General features: G+C 53.7%; 1 protein-coding gene across 2 annotated transcripts in view; it reads right to left on the reverse strand.

Annotated features, from left to right (window-relative positions):
- Nucleotides 1-87: 87 nt before the first annotated feature.
- The window catches only part of KCTD5 (potassium channel tetramerization domain containing 5), a 33,969-nt gene continuing 19,063 nt past the window's right edge, over nt 88-14,993 (reverse strand). The window contains exons 3-7 of one of the 2 annotated variants that reach the window (XM_081089294.1): nt 13,131-13,222; nt 11,794-11,889; nt 8,548-8,673; nt 5,511-5,569; nt 480-1,829 (exon numbers count right to left, since the gene is read on the reverse strand). In XM_081089294.1, the coding sequence (XP_080945420.1) occupies nt 5,525-5,569; nt 8,548-8,673; nt 11,794-11,889; nt 13,131-13,222 (359 nt within the window). In that variant the 3' untranslated portion in view covers nt 480-1,829; nt 5,511-5,524. Of the gene's footprint in view, nt 1,830-5,510; nt 5,570-8,547; nt 8,674-11,793; nt 11,890-13,130; nt 13,223-14,993 lie in introns of both variants that reach the window. The other variant, XM_081089295.1, reaches the window with a different exon arrangement.

Raw genomic sequence — 14,993 nt, forward strand, 5'->3', positions numbered from 1 at the left:
GCCCAGCTCCACCCTGGCCACTAACCATGCCCAGTGTCGCCAAGAGCTTTTCCATGCATTTTAAGATATTAACAGTTGCTCTGCTCATTCATAAATACACAATTTTATTTGCTATTTTCAGGGGAAACTTAGGCATTAAACTGTCAGCTGATAAAATACGGATACCTAAAAAAGTATAAAAGTATAAATATCCCCTTAGAATAAATTTTAGTGAATTAGGTCTTACTATCTTTAAATTAAAAAAAAAAAAAGCCTATCTATAATGTCAAGGTCACAAATTAAACAACAATAAGCGGCCAGCAGTGCCCCACAGGTATACCCTGAAGCCCACAAAGGCCGCCCTCCTCCCAAGGCTCCATGAGGAAAACGGGTCACCAGGGGCTAAATATGCCCTATAGAAAGGTTGCTATAAATGGTTGAAGCCAAACATTTAACAACATACAACAGACCTTACAAAAAGGAGTAGGTAAGTCCTAGGTGCTGGAGAACTTGGTTAATCAGGTTATTTATTGGCAAAGAAGAAGAGGGCACAGGTGAGATGCCTCCGGAAGCATTGAAACTAGACGTGCCAGACTCTGCCCGACATGTCAGCAGCCCCGGTGTCAGTGTGCACAGCTCCCGGGGGAAGCCGTAGGTCAGGAAGCAGAGAGCTGCTTGTCTGAGCCAGGTCCCCCAGGCTCTAACAGTTTCCACGACCAGCTCAGAAAGGTCTGTTCTCAAAGCATGTGGACAGCAGGTTTTAAAGGAATCCTAGTAGTTCCAATGTCATGTAAGGTGGGCAGAGCCCATGTGTGGAGTCTCAAACATCCCAGAAATATCAGAGAGAACTGCATAGTTATACAAAGAAAATGAAAGAGCCGGCAAGAAAGAGAAATATGTGTGATGCGCTGTAAACATCCAATTTTCAACATGACCCGGAATTTCAGCTCCGGAAGCCAGGTGGACAGGCCTCCCGCCTGACCTCCATCCCAGGCGAGACAAAGGCACTGACGAGCGCCAGCTCCTCCAAGAGCCCATGGGTGGGAGGAACAAAATTTCTACCTCCCTTTAAAGGACTTAACAGATCAATCCAAAATGCAGCAACACTTTTAGGCATTTCTAAAAAGTAAAAACATTGGGAAGTCTATCCACACTGGAAATAAGAGATGCAAAGGTCTCTTGCCTGGAAAATACAAGTGAAGAAGACTTGACTGTTCCAGGCCAGGTCAGGCCAGGGGAACATGGCTCTGAAGGAGGCCCAGCCTTGGGGTGGGGTCCAGGAAGTAGTGAACATACAGAGGCCACCTCTGTCAAAAGCTGCCCAAGGCTGCGAGAGCCAGTCACACCTGGGCATGACTCTGACCCGAGGACCAGGGCCTGGTGCGGTGGGGTGACCAGCGGACACCCAGAGCCTGGGGCCACAGCACTGTGACCACTTCCTACCAGCAAGGCCCAGGCTCCATTACGGACTGTTTATGTAGCACCAAGAACGCTGTCCTCTAAATGATCTTCGGTGATTAAAGGGGTCGGTCAGGAGCATCCTTCCTCGGGCCTGGGTGGCACTTGGAAAAACCGAGCGAAGGCTCCCATAGCAACGCCCGCCTGGCCAGCACACCTCCTCCTAGTGGGGGATGCCCGGCCTTGGACAGCTGGTCACGTCTCTCACCACCCACCTCAGAGGCAAAAAAGGATTCACACCCAGATCTCTATAGAAAATTGTCAAAAGCAGGTTTCTTCTCACGGCCAAGCTTCCTCGACATGGCGGTTCATTTCATCTTGGGAAAAGCAAAACGTTTCATCAGCTGTCAGCACTGAGCTCCTCACATCCTTGAACCTCGTTCTTGCAAAATCTGAAAATGCCAAATGCAGAGAATGAGGACTTGGGTTTTGCACGGGGAGGTGGGAACTACGCAGCCCTGCTTCAGGAAGTGGAGCCCACAGACCCCAATCAGCCTACAGACGGCTTGGCTCAGGGGCCTGAGGAAGCCAGTACCACAGCTAAGGTCTGAGAATAGGCTGGGGCTCAGCCCAGCTGACCCTCGATGTAGGGGCCTGGCTTGCGTGCCTCCTGGCCTACACGAGGGGCTGGCCCCTCCAAGTCTCTCAACCCTCCATCCCAACCTGACATCAGAAAGGCATGCTCCCGCCTCCACCAGGTGCCTCCCTGGGCTTCCTCCAGGAGGTCTGAGGAACACAGGCATGGCTGGAGGGGGGACAGCTCCTTATCAGGCCCCATGGACTGCCAACAGCCGCCTCTCTCCCTCCCACTCTTCCTTGGCATTTCAGGGCCAGAGCAGCCGACCACCCCACCCAGCCCTTCCCTCACCACTGGGATCAATTGTGCATCCCATCCACTTCCAAATCGGACTGGGGAGTTCCTCAAGGCCTGGAGCCACCTGGGGACACGCCTGTGCACTGGCAAATGCCCATGGAGTTGAACCCCACACCGGTGGAGGAGCTGGAGCCACCCTGTGTCCCTGGGTGGGGGCTTCAGGGCTGGCAAATATTGCTGTTTCCATACATCAAGTGTGGCTGCTAAGCATCGGTAACCAGGACAGATAGGCCACAAGTCCCGGCCTAGCCCATCCTAGCCAAGGCCAATGCTGTAAGATGACCCTCCCTAGGATCGCATCAGCAGTGTAACAGCGAGCCGCCCAGGGGCATTCTGCACTTGAATTTCAGAGCTGAGAGAGATGGCTTCGAGGACAGTGTGTGCTTCTGAGCCCTGGGGCCCAGGCACAACACAGGGATATGCCCTGGAAGGGAGTCAGTTCTGCTTGTGCCAGGCCCAGACCCACATGGATGCTCTGGCCAGAGTGAGGTTCACTGCCCCCCAGCAAGACCCTGTAGGGAAGGGGCAAAATCCTCAGGCTCACACTGAGTGTCCTGCTGGCCCCCAACTCAACAGCCAGGGCACTGCCCCTAGTAGGCACAGTCCCTCAGTCATGTAGGCTCATCCGAATGACTCAAGAAAAGGCACAAATTCTTGGGAATTGCTCCAGCTGTCTCGATACCCCTCTACCCCTGCTGTCCACAGGTCTGGGCCCCCTGAGTCTGAGAGCTCTGGGGCTGCTCAGACAGCCCATGCAAGGCATACCTTCCACTCTACTGGGGGAGCAAAGGCCCAGATCAGCCCCTGAAAGTCCCTCCTGCCACCAGGTGCCAGTCACAGCCCCAGGCTGCGACTCTTTATCTTTGCTGTTTGCAGGGAAAGCTAGGGCTGGCAGGGCCCCAGGAAGCACAGAGCTGCCCTCACTTTGTGGGAGCCCAGCAGAGGAGAGGGAGTGACTGAATCTGCAGGACTAAGTGGTGAAAACAATGAGGCCCACACACATGAGGAGGCCCACATAACCAGAACGTGGCCTGAGAGCAACGTGACAATACAGGAAGGGCTGCCCTGCCAGAGCAGGAGCCCCAACAACTATCTCCTAACGAGGACAGAAGACCCCTCCTCCGAGGACCTGTGACAGTCATAGCCCTGTCTGCCCTGGACACAGCTCTTACCTGGGCCACCCCCCTCAGGGACCAGGGCAGGCCATGCACCACGAGCAGCACCCCACAGGCAGGCCTAGGCAGATCCGGAGGCTGGGGCAGCTCCAGGGCTGCTCTGTGATCAGCCCACACCCACCTCTCCCACAGCCCAGACCTTAATGAGGGCCACCACAGCAGCTCCAGCCAGCAGATGCAAAATCAATCACTGAGAAGGGGAGCTGAAAGAAGTCCCCTTGTTCCTCCCTGATGTAGGCCCAGTGCCAGTTCCTGGCAGCTAACCAGTAGGTACAGCTCCTCCAAACTCACGCAGGCTCCCCTAAAGCCTAGCCAGGTTCCTATCACAGTCCCCATCAGTGGTCACCATCAGGCCAAAGTCTGCTGTCCATCTGCTGCTGAGCCAACTAAGAGGTGGCCCCAAACTGAGAAGGGCCACAAAGGCACACTATACACCTGATTTCAGAGACTTTGAAGTGAGAAGCATAAAGTATCCCAATGATTTTTTAGGTTCAAATTAAAATACTTTGCACTGAATTAAGAGTATTAGCATAGCCCTAGCCAGTTTAACTCAGTAGGTAGAGCATTGGCCTATGGACTGAAGGGTCCCAGGTTCAATTCCAGTCAAGGGCATGTACCTCAGCTACAGGCTTGATCCCTGGCCCTGGTCAGGGCACGTGCAGGAGGCAACCAATGGGTGTGTCTTTCTCACATCAATATTTCTCTCTCTCTCTCCCCATCCCTTCCACTCTCTAAAAATCAATGGAAAAATATCCAAATATCCCCAGGTAAGGATTAACAAAAACAAAACAAACAAAAAAGGGGCACTAGCATCAATTTCCCATTCTTCCTAATGTGGCTGCTAGAGAGTTTGAGAAGATAGATGGAGCTCATGCTGCATGTCCTGGGCTCCGGCAGCTGGTCTAGACCAGTGGTCGGCAGACTCATTAGTCAACAGAGCCAAATACCAACAGTACAACGATTGAAATTTCTTTTGAGAGCCAAATTTTTTAAATTTAAACTATATAGGTAGGTACATTGTTATTAACTTAATTAGGGTACTCCTAAGGCCTAGGAAGAGCCACACTCAAGGGGCCAAAGAGCCGCAGTTTGCTGGCCACGGGTCTAGACCTCTGCTAAGCAAACATTTTCTTAAAGAGTCATATAATCATATAAGTAAATATTTTAGGATTTATGGGTCAAAGGGCAAAATGGAGGATGTTATGTAGTTATATAATCACCCCCCACAAAAAACAAACAAACAAAAAACACACCAACAACCACTGAAAGTGTAAAAAAAGCCCCCAGTCTAAACTTCTCATGGCCAGAGGGTCGGCCTCTCAGTGCCTCCTGCCTTTCTGAGCTCCTCTCAGGAAAAAGGCTGAGGGTCCCAACCTGCAGGGCTCAGCCTACAAGGGGGTCCCTGGTGGGAGAAGGGAACCCCCGGTGATGCCTGGCTCACCCACCTTCTACCCACCTTCTGCCCTCTCTGGGCTTCGACTTCCTGTGTGCAAGACAAGGGAGTAGGCCAGGTGGTTCCTGCCAACAGAGAACGAAGTTGGGTTCTGGAACCAGCCGGGCCTAGGAATCTCGGGCAATGAGCGCGGCTGGGAGGTGGCAGAGAAGTGAGGAGCAGCTGGGGCCTCAGGAGGCCCACAGAGGGGATCCACACATACTCCACCAGCATCCTCTGCCCGAGGCGCCTGGGAGTAGAGGCACTCGGACTTTGGCTTCAGGATCAGAGTCCACCTTCTGCATCACAGCCCGCCTCCTCGGCCCCGAGCCCATGGGAAGGCTGGCAGCCTGGTGAGGAGGCCTGACACACTTCTCAGGCCCCCCAGCGAAGGTCTGTCTCACCCAGACAGGCGTCCTACAGGGACAGACAGCCCACTCCCAGACAGGCCAGCTCTACGGCAGGTCTACACAACTGGCAACTAGTGTGGAAAGTTCTCTGTCAACGACAGGCATGAGACAGACACAGCAGAGGAGGGGCTGGGTCAAGGACACTGAGGTATGGGGTCCATTGCAAGGGCGGCAGAGCTCACCAGGACATTTACACTTAATCTGAGTCATTCCCATCGTGACCCGTCTCCTCGTCATCACTCTGGCTCGGCACACAGCATGCGGCAAGGGAGAAGAAGAGAGGACACCATCAGTGCAGGGCAAAGCAGGGGCCAGCAGAGGGAAGCCGGCCCAGCGAGTCCTCAGACACCATGGATGCTCAGGGCCAGGAACTCCCACTGTTCTGTACAGCAAACCACAGACCAAGCCTCATCTTGGGGGCCTGGGCCCCGAACGTACACGACCAGATCACACCATGGAGGAACATGGGGCTCAAGCAGCTCCCTTGCCCCATCGTCCCTGGGCCCTGGCACTCCCAAAGTGCCCGAGTAGTCCTTCCCCCTTCGTAGTGAAGAACTGAGCCTTGCTCTAACCGAGGTCTGGGCTTTGCACTCGGTTCCTGGTTACACTTGGACAGTCTGACAATGTGATGGGAGGCAGGATCAATCGGCCAGGAGGCTGGAGATTGCAATCAGGTATGTGGGTGATTAATCATCAATCAATCATGTCTACGGGATCAAGCCCAGTAAACTCTCTGGACTTAGAGGCTAAGGGAGCATCCTGGTACATCTGAATCCTCCCTCTGTACTTCCTGTAATAAATCGTCACCGTGAGCATAACAGCGGTGAGTTCTGTGAATGCTTCTGGCAAAACACAGAATCAGAGAGGGGGTTGGGAAGCCCCTAACTTGCAGCAGGCGGTGGGTTTGGTAGCTCTTGTGTGGGCCATTCCCCTCGATGGGACGCCCCACCCCCACCTGCTCTTTCCAGCCACTTCCACCTTGACAAGGGAGGCTATTACGGCTGCAGGCTCTCATTTGGTGAACAGGTAAGACCGCAGTAGTGACATTCACTACCCTCAGGACGTGCAGCACTGCTACAACCAGGCTGCACGGGGGTGTCCCCAAAGCACCGTCCCCAGTCCAGCCCAATGGTTTTCCATGGCTTTCCAGAGGACCCAACCGTGCTCCACATCCTCGGAACTCCTGCCACTGCCCCCATTTAGAAGTCACTGTGGCCACCACACTTCAGAGCCAGGTATTTTTAGAGAGAGAAATAGGGCCGCGTTTTCAATGACAAAGAAATTTGGGGTCATGCCAGGAGCTCCCTCATAGCACAGACACATTCTTCTGCAGCTGAAAAACCACCTGAAGGAAATGAGGTTGGGTGGCTGCCCTGCTGAGCTCGGCTATGAAAACTTGTCAAGTTCAGAAATAAAAGCTTCTAAAAATAAACAACTTATGAGTCCTGCAATTGCTCAGAGAGAGATGTGCCTTCTCATGAGGCTGGGGGATCGCAGGGAGGTGGGTTCACCTTCCACCCCAGATTCTGTGGGAGGTACGTCCCCAGGACCTGGCACCGTGACTCCTCCATCCCTGGCGTGCCTGCATGTGTCGGGAAACTGCACCATCCCCCACGCTGTCCTGTCCTGAGCAGCAGCACAGCCCACACCTGAACACTTAGCCGCAAGCACTGCAGAAGGGCAGGGTGGGGACTTGAGGACTCGGTGGACCCTGGCATGGACAATCTTGCGATGGTAAGAATGCTGCCTGGAGCCAGTGGAGGGCCAGCAGTCAGTGACTCTGCTGTTAGTTGCCAAGCCCACACCTCCAAGAAAGACCCTAAAAGGTTCACAGGGGTGGTTCTGAGCAGGTGGTGGCCAGCCAGTCTGAAAAAGCCGTGGGAGCCCCGGGTGAATGTGATCAGTTAAAATCCTTCTGGTTCTAGCCCTGGCTGGTTTGGCTCAGTGGATAGAGCATCAGCCTGCAGACTGAAGGGTCCCGGGTTCGATTCCGGTCAAGGGCACATGCCTGGGTTGCAGGCTCAATCCCCAGTGGGGAGCATGCAGGAGGCAGCCGATTGATGATTCTCTCTCATCATTGATGTTTCTCTCTCTCTCTCTCTCTCTCTCTCTCTCTCTCCCCCTCTCCCTTCCACTCTGAAATCAATAAAAACACTTTTTTTTTTTTTAAATCCTTCTGGCTCTGGACTATTCCTAAACTCACTCAAAATGCCCTTTGGAAGACAACACCCTGAGCCTTCACCAGGGCTGCCACAGAGCCTGCCCCCACCTCCTGGGCTCTGCTAAGGCTGCTTAGACGGCCCCATCCCACCCCCTTCCCTACTTCTCCTCCCGAGTCCCCTCAGAGTTGGCTGCAGGACTCTCTGGCTACCACCTGGTTCAAAGGTCTACCTGCCAGGTACAGCCAGCCCAGCCAATGCTAGGTTCTGTCTGTCTTGCAGTCCCTGACCTCAGAAACAAACCCAGAGGAGATGCCACTAGTTTTTTCCACCTCTGGGGAAGGCCAGCTGCTGCACTTGAAAGCAAATGACATGGCAGTTCCACTTTGGCCCTGCTGCACTGCCCTGCCCAAGAGACAGAAAAGCCGGTACCCAGTAGGGAGTGATGCCAGTTTATATAGGTACTGGCCAGGGCCAGGCCGAGACAATACTCCATGGACTCTAAAATAACAGAACCTGCAGGATCCACTTCTTTTACAAACCAAACTCAACTCCCAATTCAGGATGGATGTGGCCAGGGCAGGTGCCACTCGGGCCCCACCCGGAAGCCTCCTGGTCCTAAATCTCCAGGAAAACAGCCCACAAAGGGTGGCATCACTTAAAAGCACAGCCACACACTTCCAGGAGCAACTCTGCCTGTTAGAAGAGGGAGTCGGCGGAGAGTGTGGGTTGTGAAAGCCACAGGGGCTCACCCTGTGGGGAAGCTGTGTCCAAAGACCTCTTGATCCACCACATCCTGCGGGGCGCATATGTCCTTCATTACAGGACTCTGCCTATGACACTCATGCGAGAATTACAGGATAATGAACAAGCAGCCCAGGTGAGCGAGTGCCAGGAAGTCTGCATCGCAGGGAGGGCAATGAGAACAGCCAGGAACTATAAAGCCTGAAGGGAAAACCAACCCTACAAAGGGTGCCTTCTGCCCACACGAGCCCCCTCCACTGGCAGGAGGCCAGAGTACCCAGGGCTGCTGCCTGCCTGCTGGCCCACCATTACTCACCTTGGCTTTCTCGCTGGGCTCACTGGTAGTGCCGTACGGGGAGTTGTGCAGCTCCTTGGAGACCACACAGAGGAACTCGGCCTGGTCTTCACTCCCATAGTTGTAGGAGGAGCCAATGCTGACCAGCTGCGAGGAGAGAAGACAGGTGTGACGTGGGCAGAGCCACATATGCACCAGGCTCAAGACCAGCCCACCCACCAGGAAGGAAGCACCAACGTGCGAAAACCCGTGGCAAAGACAGTCAACACGAGGGGCGACTACGGTTTCAGCCAAGAGATTTTTAATGAGATTATGAAAAATGAAGCCCTGACACATCCATATTTGGGCACATACATGCCCATATCCACCACACGCGTAACCCTCATGCAGGACAGGCCTTCTCTGCAGGATGGTCAACAATTTCAGGGCCTAGCCGGTTTGGCTCAGTGGATAGAGCATTGGCCTGAGGACTGGAGGGTCCCAGGTTCGATTCCGGTCAAGGGCACATACCCAGTGGGGGACTTGCAGGAGGCAGCCAATCCATGATATTCTCTCATCATTGATGTTTCTCTCTCTCCCTCTCCCTCTTCCTTCCTCTCTGAAATCAATAAAAATATATTTTTTTTAAAAATACACAACAATTTCAGGGTTTCTGGGCCCACAGGAGATGCTGCCTGACCCCAGGGAGAGGGCAGCACAGTGTGAAGGATTCCAAGATGGGGGTGTCATGTTCAGAGATGGTCCTCTTGGAGCAGGCAGTAGAATTGGGGCATTTAGCACACCAGATGCTCCCTTAACACAGGCCCAAAGCACATATGTGAGAACAAACACATGCACACGAGGACAAGCTCCCAGTCTGCTTGTTCTCGAGTGGCCACCAGGCCTTCCCAGGAGAAGCCAGGATGGAACCTTCCTCCCCAGGGGCTATTAACCGAGAAGGCTTATACTCTGGTGGCAGGAGGAAAGGCTGGCAGAGAAGGGCCGCAGAGGATAGAGCTGCCTGAATCTCAAAGATGACGCTAGGAAGCTGTGGCTTTGCATGTCTCACTCTGTGTGAGTCCACATCTTCGTGGGCTTCCAGGTCACTACCACCGCCACACAGGCGCCAAGGGCCAACCTGCCTGCTCCAGCCTACCCCAGGGCTACCAAGGGCTTCTGTGCTTTTAAATGTAAAATTAACCAAAGGAAAACTACTACAATTGTAATAAGACCATCAATAGCATAATTACAGGGCTAACAAACACCTGGAAGGCCCCTCAATCTCTGGCCTCCCTATGTAAGAATCTGTACTCACAGGAGAGGCCAGAGATGTGAGGCAGCTCTGAGTGCAAGGATGTGGGAAGGATGAGATGAGAGTGGTGGGTGCAAGTGAGGGACGTTCAGAGAGGTAAGGCCAGTGTGATCAGAGGAGGGGAAAGCACAGGAGGCCCATGGAAAAGGGGGGACACGCTCTCCCTGTGTTTCTAGAAGTCTGTTCCAGGTTCACAATCGCCCCTCAGGAGATGGGCCCTGCCACCTTTGGACCACAGTGGTGCCTGGCCCTGGATGCAGAATGGGCAGTGGTGTGCAGTCCCTTATCACCGGGTCTGCCTGGGGGCCATGTTTCCACGAAGCATGCAAGCCTCTTCCAAACCTCACTCAGAACCTCGTTACTGACCACTGGGTGACCTGCCCCACGTCCCCTGAAGCAGGTCCAGCTCCTGCTTCTGAGAGTAGAGTGACTCTCATTAAGTAAACATGACTCTGGTTCTGGGCTTTTACTGGCATGAACAATGTCCTCAAGGAACAAACTAGGCAAAGGGAATTAAGACTTGATGAAAAGAGAGGACCCTGCTCTTTTCAATGGCTTTAGGATCCACTCAGAGGAGCTAAGGACAAAGTCCCTAAGCTGATCATGGGGAGGAAGATGCCCATGCAGAAGGCCGGAGGTGCCTCTCCCTCCAGCAGGAATCACAGAGGACTTAGCTCTACTTGAGGGTGACCCAGTTCACAGATCCTGAACTGATGATTGCAGCTCCCACCTCCACAGCCCTTTTCCAGGCAGCACGCCAAGAGGCAACAGGAGGGGCAGTGGGAGACTCCTGAGTGAGTCCAGAGCATAAGAAACACATGCAGACACAGGACCCGCCTGGATTCCCCAGGGCAAGGGTAGGGCAGGACAAGCTGCAAAACCATCAGAGCAGGGACACACAGAGCAGCCCTGGTAGCTGGTCCCAGGGTGTAGGGAGCGACACAAATGCTGGTTGCACTTATCTTTAGTGACGTCTTAAGGGGGCTCCAAGCACTTACAATGCAATCCATTATTTCAAAAGACCCAAAGAATAGGGGTAGACTTAATTAGGAGGGATGCTGGGGTGACCATGTAATTTCTCACACTCTCTCTGGAGAGCACTTGCCCCAGTTGGCAGCTATCAACAGAGGAAAATCCAAGAGGCCAGAGGGGGCCTCGTGATCAGGGCAGTCACTACGTAGGGCTAGGGTCACAGGGTCACAACCAGTACCCTGGGCTGGGGGTCAAACAGGGTCACAAGCCCAAACCTCAGAGTCTCTGCCTAAAAAAGTGGAATAGCAACACTGAGCTGATAGGAAAGGTGCTGGGCACTCAGAGAACACCCTTGGTGTGTTCTGAGGCCACAGGTCCTGAGTGCAGCTGCATGGGACGAGAGCAGCATACAGAGGTGCAGGGAGGGACAGAGAGCAGGAGAGAGGACCCAGCATTCAGCACATCAGTCCCAGCCTGTGGCAAGAGCAGAGTTGAGGAAAGTGGAGGGACACAGCCAGGCCAGCATCCTCAGCATCTTTCCAATCAAGGGCAGGAAAGGGGCTGGAGGGTTTGAAAAGCAGTCCCACCAGGAAGGCCATCGGTGCCACCTCCAGCACAAAGGAGCCCAAGGCACCATCTGCTCAGCCAGCACAGGAGGGGCCTGGTGGACATGAGGTGGGACAGGGAGGTTGGGCCAGGCCAGGATGTGGCCAGAATGTCAACCACACACGCATTAGACACAAGACAGAAGCTCAGAGAACAGTCCTCCCAAAAAAATGATCTAGAGCAAGAATAACTGCAGAATGAATGAGGGGGTGGGGCAGAGGCACAGGCTGTTTTCGAGAGGGGCCAGTAAACCACATTTCCAGGAATCACAGGTGCCCAATGCCTCATTATTTACGGTCCCTCGGGCCAACAACCCTGAGGACCCAGGTGGGGTCACTGTAATTAACAAGCTGACATCAATCCAGGTGGGGGCGGGGGGGTATGCATGTGCGCTTCACCTGTTCAAACTTCCAGCCATCGGACATGGTGGACACCATCTGCGTGAGCTCCTCCTCCTGACACTGAAGTACACGGTAAACATGCTTCACTGGCACCTGCAAGAACAAGGGCCACAGGTGAGACAGGCTCCACATGCCCTGCTGCTCCTGCCCCAGCCCAGCAATCTTGCCCGGCTGCTGATTCTGGAGACAGCCCAACAGGAGACCGGTGAGGCTGACATATCTTTCCACCTCTCAGGCTCTGGTCATGATGCCTTGAAGTGGCCCCAAACACATACACCGAAACAAGACAAACAGGCTGGAACAGCTGCCGTTTCCTTCTTCCTTGTCTGCCTCCAAATATATTTCAATTGCGACATTCCAAAGTAAAATGAGTCATGTTCCTAAAATGCCAAGAGCACCTGTGTCTAGATGTGAATGCACGAGGATGACCATCTTTGTTCTACAGGGAACCACACCAAGTCCCTGAGCCCAGCTGGGGAGGGACTGATGGGAAGGCCTGAAAGCAATGCGGGACCAGCCCGGCCCCTGCTCCTAGCAAAGCTTTCATTCATGCACAGCAGCTCAGACATGAACTGGCGTGGACTGAACTGGCTTCCAAAACATGGACATATCTTTTGAGCCAGCCACCATCCAACCTTCTCTGAGCTCTGCTCCAGGCATTTCTGGTGCTGGGAGCCCCTGAGGGGGTCTGCTCTCATGGAGCTGCTACTCTAGCAGGAGGAGGCGGCCACCACACACAACACGTGTGTAGCCAAGGGGAAGGGGCCGTAGGAGCACTAAGCTGTTCTGTGATGTTAAAGCAGTGACTCACACTAGTGACACTCAAGCGACAGGGTTACAGCCTAAAGCACATTGCCTTAATTTGTGAAACAGGGAGTGACACTGGAGCACTACCTCGCCTGAGCCCTCTAGTCCGCACATCGGCCCTGTGACAAGGGGCTCCTCTGCCTCCACTATGCCCCTCTGCAAGGGGAGACTGAGGCACACCGTTTGTACTGGTCCAGGCCACACAGCTCATTAAGTGGGGCTGCTGGAGGGGGGAGGAAAGCCCAGGGAGGGGGAGGAGGTGGCGAGGAACAGGGAAGCCTGAGGGGGAGAGAGCAGAGACACTGGGGTGGGCGTCCTGAGGAGAGGCTGGACAGGGCTAGATGAGTTTACCCTTCATGCCTGCCACGGTGCCATCAGGCACTAGAACAATTACAGAGGAAGACGGTCATCAAGATAAGACAGCCAGATCTCAAGGCCTCATGAGGAAGGGGGGGGGGGGGGGCGCGGGGAGCTCCACATTTGCACCAGGCCTCGGAAGCTTCCAGCACATTCGTCACTGGTCTCACCTGTGATGTTTTGCTGTCTCGTTCTCTAATTTTGTCCTTTACAAGTTTTATTAGTGAGGTGATATTGTAAAATTCCGCTTCCTCCAACACTCCTGGAATAAAGAAAAATAACTATAATTTTCACCAAATCAAAAAAGAAACATTTCACCATGGACCTGTGGCCTATGCCTGACCACTAAAGGCTCCTCAGCCCCCAGCCTAACACCCAAAAGCCACCACGCAGACACTGCTGGCTCTCAGGAGGGCTCCCATGGAGAATGATGTGTTTACTGAACATACTTCTGCATGAATCCCTCCACGTGACCTGCTGGGTGCAGAACTCACATACAGCTGGTTCACACACAGGTCCACGAGTGTGGACTGCAAGCTCCATGCTGGGCATGTGGGATGGAACACAGGCATCTTTCCCTCCACAGCCTGCATCTGCCTCTCTGGGCTGGCCAACTCTCTCCTCCCCTCCGTGAGGGGCTCAGGCCTGGCCAGGCGGCCTTGTGCAGGTCTCTGAGTCATTCAGCACATCAGTTTCCCTATTCAAGTGTCAGACTGTGGCTGGTTGAGGGCATAGTCTTCACTCTAGGACTCTTTTTCCAATTTAGGAACTCCTTTTTCCCCCAAAGATGGCCTTTCGTAATGTACCTTATTTAGGGACTTGAAATCTCTAAGAATTCTAAAAAACAAATTAGAGCGGCTCTGCTTCAGGGATTCCTCATGGGTATTCCAGAAGGTTCCGAGAGAGCCTAGTCATCTGGCTAGAACTCACTCTTCACGGTACAGTTCCCACTGGCAACCCCAGGAGCTCAGAGCCGTGGACTCCAGCTGCCGGACCCACTCAGGCTGCCTCCTAACAAGGTCCCCAGGTGAGACGACAGAGGGTGAAGGTTGGGGCAGGCAGTAGCCACCCAAAGAGAGGCAAAATCTAGTTTGTTTCTTTTCAGGATGACTTAAGGCAACTGTCAACTCCTCTCTTCAGATCCATGGGTGGGGACTGAAGGGCATTACAAATGAGCACCGGAAGCTTTAGGACAAGTGCTTGGGCCTAAAGGGCACATCTTTCTTCCACCTGGACACGCCATGCACTATACTCGAAGGGCAACAACAGGAAATGGTGTTCACATGGGTGTTGCTCCTGAAAACACTGTGTCTCAGTCCAGTAGGAAAGCAGGTGAGCGAGGCCAACTGGCAGGGCTTGGTCACATCAAATACCCCTTTCTAAGCAAATTGCATTGAGAAGAGGCTGTGAAGTTTAGCTTCAAATTGTACAGCTGCCCGCGCACAACACAAAGGAAGGGGATCCCAAACCATGCAAGTGTGTGAGCAAGAAAAAAACGCTCCAGAAAAGACCTGGAGTAAGATGTGATGAGAGCTGAGGGAGGACAAAGTTCAGTACTGACAGTCAATCCAGGACACAAGCAGAGCAGAGAAGCCAGAGCCCACTGTGAGTCACAGTGCCCTGAGCCTCTCCAGACCTCCCTGGTGCGTGGAGCCAAGCACAGACAGAGCATGCATACACCAGCCTTAGACCCGGTGCCCACAGGGCTGCGCCTGGCATCCCTGCTCCTTGTGACCTGAGTCGGAATGTAGTATGGCATTGGGACGTGCAGACAGAACCCAAAGGTGATAATACAGTGGTGCCCTGGAAGGAGAGCAGACCCGGGGTGACTGAGACAGAGGGACGCCTGGGAGACTCGCATGGTGGGCACATTCCTAACACACCACCCTCAGACTGTTAAATCAAAGCATCTCTGAGAATGGGTGGTCTCCCAAGGGAGGAGTCCCCACCCTCATGCATCACTAACTAGACACTTGGAGGAGGGAGCCCATAGTTTTACCCACAGTCAGGGGGACCCTGCAGCCAGGGAGTGG

This window comes from Myotis nattereri (assembly GCF_964212035.1).
Source record: "Myotis nattereri genome assembly, chromosome: 4".
Classification (NCBI taxonomy): Eukaryota; Metazoa; Chordata; class Mammalia; order Chiroptera; family Vespertilionidae; genus Myotis; species Myotis nattereri.